The following is a 13,830-nucleotide window of genomic DNA, read 5'->3' on the forward strand; positions in this document are numbered from 1 at the left end:
ATTTTTAAAAGCAGGTATACAATCCATTAAAATATTATAAAATGATACTTATTACTTTACCCTTAGTGGCTGGCTCTTGCATATAAATATTATTCATGTTTGTAAGTCTCCTATAATAAAGAAAATCCTTCATAAATATTTCATATTAAATATTTAGTCATTTATAAATCAGTCAACCAAATGGTTCTTTTCTAGAATAATCATCAGCAGGTAAGACATACCTTCTACCTCCTTTTGACATTGGCGTTATTGGCCTAATGAAGTCCATAATCTGTCACAGCACCATTATACTTGCTACTTCTGTAGTCTCCAAGGTCCTATAGATACTTCTACACATTTTGGCCTTAATACATCATTTACACTGTATATTCAATTTAACTTTACCTTTTATAACTATTACCACTTGCTCATTCTCCATTTCTTCAATGATCCTCATATTTCCATGTCGATGCCACACATTTTTCTCTGTTGATACATATGCTGCCTCTTTTCTGTTTCTTGATTCCGCATAATATGCGTTTCCTTTTCTCAATCCTTTTATTCAAACTTAACACATTACCGTTGATCATTGACTTTGACCACTGATAGTAATATTCATTTAGGTCAGGAATAAAACATACCTTTCAATCTCATTGTATTCTCCATATCGTGTTATAAGAGGCTATCACCTAAATTAATTGCATTCCTTTTTGTCTGCCTAAACCATCTCCATTTCCTGAATCTTTATTTGACCATAAAAGATTTCTATATTGTATGTCACATGGTTAACCGACTTAGAATTCAATAGACATATCATACTTTACATATTTGTTTTGCTGCTTCTATTTTTTCTTGTTATAAAGTATAATTCTTGGGATCTACGGTAATGATATTCCATGAGTCCAATATTTTTCCATTGTTGCACGTGCCTGTTTACTTCAATAGAATATCGTCTCCTCTCAACCGGGCTCTGCTATCACTAATGAAAGATGGAAAAGCAATGCCTTATATCTTACACCATGTGTTTACAACTGAAGGTTATGTTTATACAAATACTTACATTCCTTTTGTGATGCAGGCACAGCTGCAAGGACACAACTATGCTTCTGTCGTTTGTTTGGAGTTTTTTCTCATTTTCCATGCACTCTCCTGTTCATTTGGAGAAAAATTAGTAAATCACTCAATTCCTGTGGTTAATTTATGAAATTTTATAATAGCGTTGTAAATGTGTACCTTTGCATATTTATCGACCGCAAAGTAAAAAGATAAATGCTGTTTGTCTAAATGAATCCTCTGTTCCTGCTACATTCAATAAAGAATGTAGAAAACTTTTTGATTTGATTTATTAAAGTATATTAAAATATATTCGGAGCACATAACCAGAGTTAGTAAACTACCATCAGAGCCATCTATGTTCTCGTTACGGAACTCGAGCTATGAGTCTAGAGTCATAGATGGCTCTGATGTCAGCTTACTAACTCTGGTTATGTGCTCCGCATATATTTTAATAAATCAAATCGGCAGTGAAGAATTCACTAATTACTCGATATTTGCGATTAATTTATGAACTTTTATAATTGCATCGTAAAGGCAGAGCCTTTAAGAACTTTCCTATAAATTTTTCGATATATATTTGTCCCTGATTAATTAATTATTAATTAATATTCTACACAGTGTTTGAATTGTTATCCGAAACGCCATTGGTTTCTCATTAATTACTATACCCCACGCAATTAATTTATGAAACTTTGTGCACTCATTGGAAAGACAATGTTCTTGCGAATTTTCTCATATAACTTTTGATCACATTTTGTTTCCAGTTTGGTTTGGTATTATATATTTCCCCGGAAGATCGCCATGGTCGCCGTTACGAAATCATAGACGCCATAAAACAAAAATTAATACCTAATAATTTGGAGTTAAATTCTTTACGGAAATTGTATAAGAATGTAGCCTGAAGTTCCAGCTTTGCAATGAAATTATAAAAGTTCACAAATTGTTTACGGAAATTGAGTAATTAATAATTTTTCACTGCCGGAGCCAGTCTATCCTTTTCTATCCCCTCTCTGTCCTTTTCTACCACGTGACCAGGACACCTACGACCTCCTTGCCTATTCTATATTCCTATCACTTTTGGAGCATTTGGAGCCAAATAATAGATGGCGCTGATCGAAACTGCCGGATGAATAACCACGTGACCCGTAGGGCGGGAGAAACAAAACAATACAAGGACATAAATAAGTATAACACATATTTCTTCCATTTTTGAAATCTCTTAATAGCCCGTCGAACATGAAGTCACAGATGAAGATGCGTGGTTTTGTTCTTGGTAAAAAGAAAATGAAACTGCTATGTTTATACGTTAAAATACTTTTTATTCACTTTGAAAGTTTTACATATACACGTTAATTATTAACGACATAATAAACAATGACATATAGACATTAGAATCTGAATAGATGTTCGTATCACGGACCGTTACAAGAAAAAGATGTTTCCTAATACATATCACGTAATAATTATCATTACAATGACCATATAGATATATAACAATATTTATAAACATATGACAAATGATTCTATTCAAATACACGAGTTATCCTAATACTTCTTCATATCTCTTATCGTGCATCGCTTCGGCTTTCTCTTGTGCTAAACCTCATAAGCAGTTTTTTATTCCCTATTCATTTTCCTTTATATCTATATCATCTTCAACATCATCCATTTTATAATTTTATACTTTCTTCGGTTCCTTTTTTGTATCTTTCAAAGTATTTTTATTCTTTTCTTCATTGTTCTGAAAATATAAATATAAGAGACAGTCAATAAAAATTCCTACTTTCTTATAACACAGTTATAATGCAAATAATATACTAACTCTTTCTCTTCCTTTATAACTTCTAATTCTTCTTGAGTTTTTACTTCGTCGTCACTTTCCCAATAGCTAAAGCGGCCGTCCTGCCTTTTTTTATTTGCACGTTCACGTGATGCAACAGCTGGTTGTGAGCTCAATTTTGGATCAGTTAAATGATCATGAGCTGATTTGCCCTTAACATTAAACTTTTTATTTAATATCACATATTCTTCTTCATCTTCCTTTGCTTTTCCACCGAATGATAAAAAAATAAAATCTCTGTAACAAAATTTTTCATCGGAAAGAACAATACTATCAGGGCTAAATTCTGCAAACATATATGATTTTTACTTTACTGCTGCTATTTTAGGTTTTGAACTGTCCTTTACTTCTTCACTTTCCTGTACTAATTTCTTGGTATAATATCAGAAAATGGATTGTTCAATATTATAGTTTTCATCAATCTTGGAGGACAAAGCGGTTCATCAATCTACAAAACAGACGAAATGTTATATTTATATCAATTCTCGATATATATTCTCGCAAACATTAAATTTACCTCATCTACAAGTGCTTCTTCAAGTTTAAGGATACTATATATAGATTCTCCAATGTCTACCAAAAATTACATGCTTATTCTGCAAATTTGGTGTAGAACTAAGAATAAAGAAGTATTGGGAACCATTGTCATCTTTCCAGTATTAACCATAGCAATTAAATTTCGTCGACATAAACATAATCGTGTATGAAATTCGTCCTAAAACATATATATCCAATAATTATTTTTTCAATAAAAAAGGAACTCATTTTATTTTTAAATATAGTCTCACTTTAAATGGTTCTCCATATATTTTACCACCTTCTCAGGTACCTATGAGATCACCACCCTGTGTTATGAATCCTTTGATAATTCTATGAGAGATAGTGTCACCTTAATAACCGTCCATACATAATGGTATGAAATTTCTACATGCCTTTGGAGTTTCTTTTGCCCATAATTCGAACTCAACATCACCAACAGTTGTTTTCATTACAACCTAGTTATAACAAATGCATTAGTCTGATTAATGTAAAATAATTTTAAAATTAAATTTATTAAAATTTATTATTTTTTATTGTAATTCAAATTATAAATTATTTAATACATTAACATAGAAATTTAGAAAGTAAATATTGTATATCGGTTAAATTTTTAAGAATAGATATACAATCCATTGAAATATTATTAAATGATACTTACTACTTTACCCTTAGTGGCTGGCTCTTGCATATAAATATTATTCATGTTTGTAAGTCTCCTATAATAAAGAAAATCCTTCATAAATATTTCATATTAAATATTTAGTCATTTATAAATCAGTCAACCAAATGGTTCTTTTCTAGAATAATCATCAGCAGGTAAGACATACCTTCTACCTCCTTTTGACATTGGCGTTATTGGCCTAATGAAGTCCATAATCTGTCACAGCACCATTATACTTGCTACTTCTGTAGTCTCCAAGTTCCTATAGATACTTCTACACATTTTGGCCTTAATACAACATTTACACTGTATATTCAATTTAACTTTACCTATCATAACTATTACCACTTGCTCATTCTCCATTTCTTTAGTGATATTCAGATTTCCATGTCGATGCCACACATTTTTCTCTGTTGATACATATGCTGCCTCTTTTCTGTTTCTTGATTCTGCAAAATAGGTGTTTCCTCTTCTCAGTGCTTTCATTCGAACTTCACCCTTTTCTTTATATACCTCTGCTCCATTATTCTGAAACTTAACATGTTAGCAATGATCAGTAACTTTGGCCACTGATATTAATATTCATTTAGGTCAGGAATACAACATACCTTTCAATCTCATTGTATTCTCCATATCTTGTTACAAGAGGCTATCACCTAAATTAATTGTATTCCTTTTTGTCTGCCTAAACGATCTCCATTTTCTAAATCTTTATTTGGCCATAAAAGATTTCTATATTGTATGTCACATGGTTAATCGATTTAGAATTCAATAGACATATCATACTTTACATATTTGTATTGCTGCTTCTATTTTTTCTTGCTATAAAGTATAATTCTTGGCATCTATGCCACTGACAATCCATGAGTTCAATATTTTTCTATTGTTCCACGTGCCTGTTTATTTCAACAGAATATTGTCTTTTCTGAAGCAAGCTCAGCTATCATTAATGAAAGTGGAAGAACAATGGTTCATGACTTAACTATTTAATTACAACTAAAGGTTATGTTGATACACATACTTACATTCTTTTCGTGATGCAGGCACTTCTGCATGGACAAAAGTTTTGTATTTCCTGTATCTAATGATTATTTATATTTCCGTTTTCTTTCTGTAGTAAATAAGATTGTTATAGAAAATTGTTTTTCTTGCATAATATTCTTATTATTTTGTAATAAATATATACTTGCAGAAGAAAACGTAAAAAATATATTTTTTTTATTAAGAAATTTTATTTACAATTGTTTATTTAGAATGTTTTCATAGGCGAGAAATGAATACAAAATAAAAAATAGAGTGTAAAAAGTACTAACTATGGACCGGAAACGAACTGCCGGACGTGATTTATAGGTATTTTTGGGTGTCCCTATTATGCCACAATGCCACTTGAAAACCATTGGAAATACATCTGTAGATACTGAAGTAATAAAACTTTAATCGTAAATATCCCGAAAATTATTGAATAGTTGCGGCTATAATGATATATATTCTTGAACTGCATGACGAAATCTACAAACTTGCAAAGTTTCAACTAAATCGGTGACCCGAAGGACTTGCATTCTCCTTATTAGACTATCATAATTACTGACAAATACGTTTCCAATAATTCGCGCAATTAAATATCCAAAACTCCTCGTTTTACCTAGTTTCGTATTTCTACCGTAAATCATTCTCCAATATACTTTACGAAATACTCCAAACCACTGCAAACTATAGCACAAGCGGTAATTATCATCGCAAATCTCGTGTCTCGCATAAAAATCATCCATATCAACGCCACTAGACACTAGAGGAGTAAAACACGAATCCCAGTACGTTTAAAGATTCATGAACAGGCGCGCGAATTTCGAAAGAGATGTCTAATAAAACGAATTTGACGAAGCTCACAGGTGGTACCTGGATGTTGGGCGAGGTGCTCTGCGACTCGTGGGTCTCCCTCGATGTTCTTCTCTGTACTGCCAGCATTCTATCGTTATGCGCCATATCCATAGATAGGTGAGTCGTCGGATTCCCAAAGCATGGCACGTAAATGGAACGAGATTACCGAGGAAAATTTTACTGCTCGCGAATAGAGTGTCCAACGCTAGCGGCAAAGGCTGTTGGTCAATTTTCCGAGATAGAAGCTACCCCGTTTAGGGACACAGAATCTTTTTTCCTCGTGGAAGCGTGGGATCGTTCCAAGTTCATGGCAGATTTTCTGTTACCTGAAAGATACAGATCGACTGAAAACTTACAAATTAACTGATCGATCAGGTCCCAACTATCTTGTATCCGACCAATTTGTATCGATCTGTAGTTAACTCATTCAAGTCTGCAGCCTCTTCATTGAGAAGTAGAAGTCTTCCAGTGTACACCGATGAAATTTGGAACGTTTACACGCTCGTATGCATATATAATACAAATATTTGAACCTCCTTTAAGAAGTATTTTAGTGCTCTTATAAAGTGCTATTATAAAATTATGTTTCATCAATCATAAATTCTAGTAGAATACTACCTAAATTAACGTGTAACAAGCGATTGGAATAATATCATGCATAGGAAGATATTCCAAAAAGGCGAGTTTTCCCTGGAACTTTAATTTTAGCACCTTCAGCTATTTTTATTTTCATTCCTCGATCATTATGTTACCGGTGGTACAAGTATATGATGCGTGTCCGTAATAAATGCATTAGGAGTATGTACGGTGGAATTATTTTCTAAAATTTGCAATTAGAATTGGAGCAGGCGAAATGGGGCTGTCTTTGTTTCAATTAGAAACTTACGTTCGAATCCTCTCGCGTTCGTGTTCTCCCACGTGCTTCCTACATGAATTTAATTTTCCTTGAAGGTACCTAGCAGTAACTCAGCCTCTGATATACAGCCGACGACGACGCAGCAAGAGATTGGCCGGGCTGATGATCGTCGCGGTATGGGTGCTAGCCGGAGCTATCGCGAGTCCACCTCTGCTCGGATGTTTCCCACGTGCAACGGATCGTGACAGTAAAAAATGCACGTACAACATGGACTCTTCATACGTGATATTTTCCGCCATGGGTTCGTTTTTCCTGCCAATGCTGGTGATGCTCTACGTTTACGGCAGAATATCTTGCGTGATTGCCAGTCGGCACAGAAATCTCGAAGCCACAGAGAACGAAAACATTCGACCACGTCGCAATGTTTTGGTAAGCAGGATTTCAGGATTTGTTGAACGAGTCATTCAAAAATTACTTTGATTATGGATTCTAGGTCCTTTGAAAATTCCTTCTCCTTTAATTTAGCAGATATTTGTTTATTTCCGAGGGTTTGTATTGAATTTCATGATCGTGAGGACTGTCTGACAATGAGTTTGTTTAGATTGCTGTAATATTATTATTATATTGTAATTGATAAAAATTCGCGTTTACTTCAAATTTCTTCTTGTTTCCGGTTTTTTTTATTTTATTACAGTTTTTATTGTAGTTATTCAAATATTTCACCTTGGGTTAGGTGTTCTTTAACACTTGAACTACCAATCCAGTCAAAAAGACTTGTCCCTGAATTTTCCTCTTTACAATTATTAAATACATATACCTGTTTTAAAAAAAATTAATATCTATTCACATTGAGATAGAACTATAATTAATATATTCACTTATCATAATCGTATCACTGAAATTACTATTATTTATACCTGCTATGTATTGGTGCCCATTAAAGATCGGTAGTTCCAGTGTTAAATTTATTTATAAATGAAGAAATAAATATTTCGAAATAAACAAAATTTAGAAAGAAATAAAACAATCAGATTAATTACATCTGTAATCAATCTATGTATACTGTTATGAGATTAAACTCGAAAAAAATTTTCAAGCAAAAGAAAATTGTCAATGATTCGACTGAAAGGATAAATTTCAAATCTATTAATATGCCAAGAAGTAAACTTGCATTTTAATTCTTTTAATTCCGAAGAGAGCAAAATTTGAAAATATAAAATGGCAAAATATTATTACACGATCTGCGAGAGATCTACAACTTAAAGATTTTTTAATGACGAAAAACAATTTCGAAAATTTGTTGAACTTCGTTCGATGTGTTGTTGTGTGTGACGTGATTGTGAAAATCTGTTGGATGTGTTGAATTTCGAAAATTTTAGAACGTGCCAGATTTGGTAACTGCAGGAATGAATCAGACGCGGATTCCAGTTTGTTCGGAAAGACCCGACGAGAGTGGTATAAATGAGAAATCGATTCGCAATTTGAATCTATTGATACTAATGCTTACAAACCTGTTACGACGACACCGTTCGACAGATTTCCAGCACGTAATGCGAAACTCATGAATATGGAAGCGTAGACTTGCTCGATATTGCTTTCGACAGTGATACCAAAATCTCGTGCCTTATTACCATGATGAGTCTGAAAAAAAAATTGTGAAAATTGTACATCTATATTTACATGGCTTTCATATATTCTACGTATCTCTATTTCGTACGATATTTCACATTTTCCAACAATAATAATAATTTATGTAACATGTGCATTAAGTTTCTCAAGAAAATAAATAATTTAAAAAAAAATAATAATAATAATAAAACACATGGGTAAGTAATTAATAAAGCAGCGAACCTTGGTTTTTACTTGTGATTCATTAAATCTTGAACAACTATGATGACAGTTACTTATAACAAAGACAAAGGGAATAATAACAAAAAGCTTATTATTAATACCTTAGAGTGCTATCTTACATTTATATTTATTATGCTAATGAATGTCAGAAATATACTGTCTCCAACGATCGCAGAAACATTATTTCGAACTTTTTAATTGGCTCAACGTAAAATTGTGTTCCAGTAAAGATTCGAAGGAGAGTTGCTGTGACATTTCATGGGAATATTTACTTAAAGGAAGTAGTTACTAGTTGGATAATTACTTCTTCCTACGAATATTTCTCATTTCATCGAGAAAGTGACATCGAATAAATTCTTCCTGAGAGACCGCAACGTCAAATGCAAAGAGGAACGAATATGATAAATAAATTAAATAAATTAAATTAATAGAATTCTTCCCAACTCCCATTTAATTTTACAAAAACTAATATTCCTATGGCGTTTTCGTAAATATATACACACGCGTGTTACCCGTGTTGCATATTTATCTTACATGTTAATTCTGTGTAAATGTTTTGTTACCATTACGCATATGGTACGCTGGATTGCTTTCAGGAACAAATAGTGCTTTAATTTCTACGAAAGTTTAGCATCGGCTGTAACAAACATCAAACTACCTAAATCAATAGCCAAATTAAAAGAGTCAGAAATAGTCTGTACTTCATCTCTGTATCGAATTTTACGTTATTTTCTTTCTGATATTACATTTATCCCAGAAAAATGTTTCACTCGATCAAACTGTATCAATTTTCCACAGATCGAGCGAGCCAGGAGCATCAGAGTCCGAAGGACGGAATGCGTGACCACCAGTGTGACCTGCGACAGGGCCTCCGACGAAGCAGAACCCCCGAGCACGAGCAAAAGGTCCGGGATCGTCCGTAGCCATCAGCAGAGTTGCATCAACAGAGTGGCGAGGGAGACAAAAACCGCTGGCACTTTGGCGGTGGTCGTAGGGGGATTCGTGGCCTGTTGGTTGCCATTCTTCATCCTCTACTTGGCCACCCCTTTCGTGCCTGTGGAGCCACCAGATATCCTCATGCCAGCGCTAACTTGGCTAGGTAGGTAACCACCGTCCTCCTTCAGCTGATTGTGAGGTTGCTCTTGATACGATTTGGGACAATAGAATCGTGGACACTTTGTGCAGAGAGGAAACCGATCTTCAGAATCGATATTATATTATATCGGTCCTGTATCCATTCCGTAACTTGTCTTTTCTACTATTCTGGTATTAGACCTGTTCTGTAAGAGGCCTGTAATTATTGCTGTTTTTTAGTTTTATATATTGTTATTATATATATTTATTTCTATTTTTTACTATGATTGTTGGTTTTGGGTTCTAGATCGGGTTTAAAATTATTATTTTTTGGTTCCATATCAGTTCTATATTTTTTTCTTGCTTCAGCATTATATCTGCCCTATAATTGTCGTTCTGTTTTTATATTTCTTTTATAACTCATTCTTCGAATTTTATCTGTTCTATAGTTGCTATTTTCTTTTCTTTTTTGGTGCTAGACCTGATCTGTAATAGGCTTTTAATTACTATTATTCTTTACTTTTATACCGATTCTATAATTGTCGCTTTTTAGGTTCTCGATCGAGTTTAGAATTATTATTTTTTGGTTCCATATCGGTTCTATTAAAAATTATTATTTTTTTCTCTTTTTAGTATTATATCAATTTTTATAGGTGCTATAATTGCCATTCTCCGATTTTATATTGATTCTATTACTTATTCTTCAATTATATATCTCTTCTGTAATTGTAATTTCTTGTTTTCATATCGTTTCAGTTTCTGATCCTCGTTGGTGATGTTAGGTGATTTACTAGATTTATACAGCGGTATGGAAATGATAGATATGTGTCGAGTGATTGTATGCGTATGCGTAGTAGTAGAACGAGTGGTATAATACAATTGGCGGGGTCGTTATGGCGCTGTTGCAAATTAGAGCGTTAAGTGGCAACACTTACTGGTTACTGGTGTAACCACGCCGACATGAGTCTTCACTCTCGAGTTGCAAATGTCAGTTGTAAATGGATATTTTAGTTATTCGTCGATTGAAATTATGAAAGGATGTATGTAAACGTTATCTGTTCGGAAGAAATTTATATTACCAGTGTCTATATAGAGAAAGAGTCAACTTGACATCGTGTGGCTTTGAAAGGGGCAGGAGGTTCTTGTGTCACCAAAATATCTCAAATTGCATGTTTATAGCCCAGAAACGTGTAAACTTAAGCTTCTGAGAGATTTCGTGACTAGGCTATATCGATTCTGCAGACTATGCCTAGCTGAGAGTGTTAAAGGTGTGAAAACAGACTCTGGACTAAGTGCTCGAGATTCTGGTATGCTCGATGAAACCATCCAAAGCTTTGGGTGGATTTTCAAGAACCCCATCTTCCAGAAACGATAGCGTTGAGTGAACAATATAGAGAAAAGAGAATGTGTAAGGATAAATGGTCACGAGAAATAAAGGCAGTATAGTGGAGATGACAGAAATAGAGTTCAAAGTCCAGAAATAATAAGATTTTTTAACAAAACGATTTTCGTATAAAGCAAAAGTCACGTCACAATTAAATTATTATTATTTCATTATTATTTTGTTATTAAATATAGTTACCGTTAATTTATTTGACGTTCTACCCGGTAATCTATAATCCTAACTAAAAGAAACTCGGTTATTTCTAAATTGGAAGTTTTCATTGATATTTAGTGGCTGTCATGAACTAAACTGACCATAATAGTTTCTTCTCTTATCTTTTTCGGGTAGAAGAAAAACTGTAAAAGTGAAAAATGATTCTCCTTCCGAGGCAATAAAGTGGTCGACCCACTTTCGGATCTATTCTATTTTTCTGAAGAGTTTATGTTTTATTAATCAAAATAAATTGAAATTCGAAAGTCTAAAGTAGGAGAATTATAGAGAATGAAGTACTACCCAATAAAATTCCAATCTTATCATATTATTACATAATGTTAATATATTCTCGAGTATGAAGATCAATGATTGTGTACTCTAGAAGTATCACACATTTTCAGATTTTTATTTCTCCCATTCTAATTGCTAATTAAGGTCTTCTAGTCTTTTCATAATTTACTACTCATAAAGTGTATCATTTTTAATTTTTTAATTTTTCATTCTCCGTTTCTTCTTTTATGAAGTTTGATTTAACTATACCAGCACAAATTTAAGAACAACGATTCTTACAAATATGCACAATAACAAAGTATTAATATTCCAATATTTATATCTTATTTAAGATATCAATAGTACACATTCGATAAATTTTCAAACGAAACGAAATCACCAAAGAATATATTTCGTATCAATATAAATAATAAAATTAAATTTATTCTATGGAAATTAATTCAATTGATTAATCTCTCTACTTATTTCAGGATGGATTAATTCAGCTATAAATCCATTCATCTACGCCTTCTACTCGGCCGACTTCAGGCTTGCATTCTGGCGATTAACTTGTCGAAAATGCTTCAAAAGTAGAACCAATTTGGATCGCAGCAATCGGAAATTACCAGCCCCGGCTAATTGGAAGAAAGACACGTCGAGGACGTGAAGAACGGGAAACGAACGTTGAAACGTACACCATTCAGTCGTGATCGTAACGAGGATCACTGTGATTTATCTAATAGAGCAACTCACATCGATCGCATTCATCTAATTTATGCGAAATGTGCAATCTCGCGGGCACCGTTGAAATTTTTTAATAATTTCAAATTGATGAATACAATTTAAACTGGTAAATAAACGAAATGCGAATATCGTTATTATTTGGAATTCATTAGGAACAATTCTTCGAGAGAAAAATAATAAATACAATTACATATAATTCCAACTATCAGTACAAAAATTTTTATACGATAGAAACTAATAGACTATAATTTAGAAGCTGACCAAAAAAACTACAATTTTTAATTTCAATCAAATTTAAATCAACAGATTTCTATTTTAATAATAAATATCAAATTTGGAACTGTAAGTGGTAAATTTTGGTATTGTAAAATCTAAAGAAGAGCAAGATTTTGCCCGGACAAAGAAATAAATGATTTTTTAATGAAGATCGAGATACGAATATCAAATAATTTTCAGAAGCAAAATTACGTGACATCGTTTAGTTGATATGGTTAAGTTTATATGTCAATTGCCACTGTCCAATATGTCGGTTCCCAAAGTTACATTTTATTCTTGGTCCCTTTCCAAAATTTCTTTCATCTGCAATATTTAAGTCATTCAGATTTTCCTAATACTAAGACCCACAATAATCCGAATAATACATTTATTCGCATATGTCGGCCATTTTACTTGAACAATCGTGCATACCACACGCACAAACGACTGCATAAGTTATTCGAACAAATCGTTACTCGAATAAAACAAAGTGAAAGAAAAAAAAAAAAAAATACAGAAGATTTATTTACCTGAGTAACAACGATAATGAAAATCTATTGCAATTGACTGCAATCGGAAACACGCATACGTAAATAAAAATTCGCATCTACTTCGTAGAAATCACCAAAGATTAAATAATAATCGATCGTAGAGAATAGTCTTCCTCTCGTCATTACGGTATCCTGTCTGTATTTATCGACGCATAGATATCTGTAAAATGTAGAAAGTATCGCAAGTATACGGATTTTATAACGTCCCGCTGTCGTATTTCATTTAAATCCCTACACCCTTCCGCTCCGCCCCTTTGTGACCAGGTGCTAATTACGCGATACCGTCCTTGCACTCTCTGTATCGTCGTAAATTAGCACAATGAGGAATTAATTAGCTACCCAGTTACAAAAGCTGTTTGTTCTCAACTCGCCACGGTGGCGCGTTCTCTCGCGTGCGACACAAAAGGGAACGTTGCGGGGGTAGAAAAATTTTAACACGTGGGTGACAATGGCTGAGGATTATTATTTGGGGAAACGAAGTTACGGGTTTTGGAGAGATACAGGGATAGACGGTTATATCGACACGATTAGATTAGATTATAGCTCGTGGGAAATTTGTTACCGTACAGTACAGGATGATTAATATTTGATCAAGCGGATCACAGAGTTTCAGTTTAATGTGGCTTTGAGGAATAAAAATTTATGGCCTATCATGTATATTCAATTAAATTAAGGGTT

At 33.3% G+C, this 13,830-nt stretch overlaps 1 protein-coding gene across 1 annotated transcript in view; it reads left to right on the forward strand.

The window, feature by feature from the left end:
* The window catches only part of LOC108552024 (octopamine receptor), a 28,839-nt gene extending 16,441 nt beyond the window's left edge, over window positions 1–12,398 (forward strand). Inside the window, exons 3-6 of the mRNA XM_017906399.1 lie at window positions 5,959–6,071; window positions 6,906–7,239; window positions 9,460–9,760; window positions 12,094–12,398. Coding sequence (XP_017761888.1) covers window positions 5,959–6,071; window positions 6,906–7,239; window positions 9,460–9,760; window positions 12,094–12,269 — 924 coding nt within the window. The 3' untranslated portion in view covers window positions 12,270–12,398. The remainder of the gene's footprint in view (window positions 1–5,958; window positions 6,072–6,905; window positions 7,240–9,459; window positions 9,761–12,093) is intronic.
* Window positions 12,399–13,830: the final 1,432 nt, after the last annotated feature.

Source organism: Eufriesea mexicana, unplaced genomic scaffold, assembly GCF_001483705.2.
Source record: "Eufriesea mexicana isolate 0111107269 unplaced genomic scaffold, ASM148370v2 scaffold5379, whole genome shotgun sequence".
Lineage (NCBI taxonomy): Eukaryota > Metazoa > Arthropoda > Insecta > Hymenoptera > Apidae > Eufriesea > Eufriesea mexicana.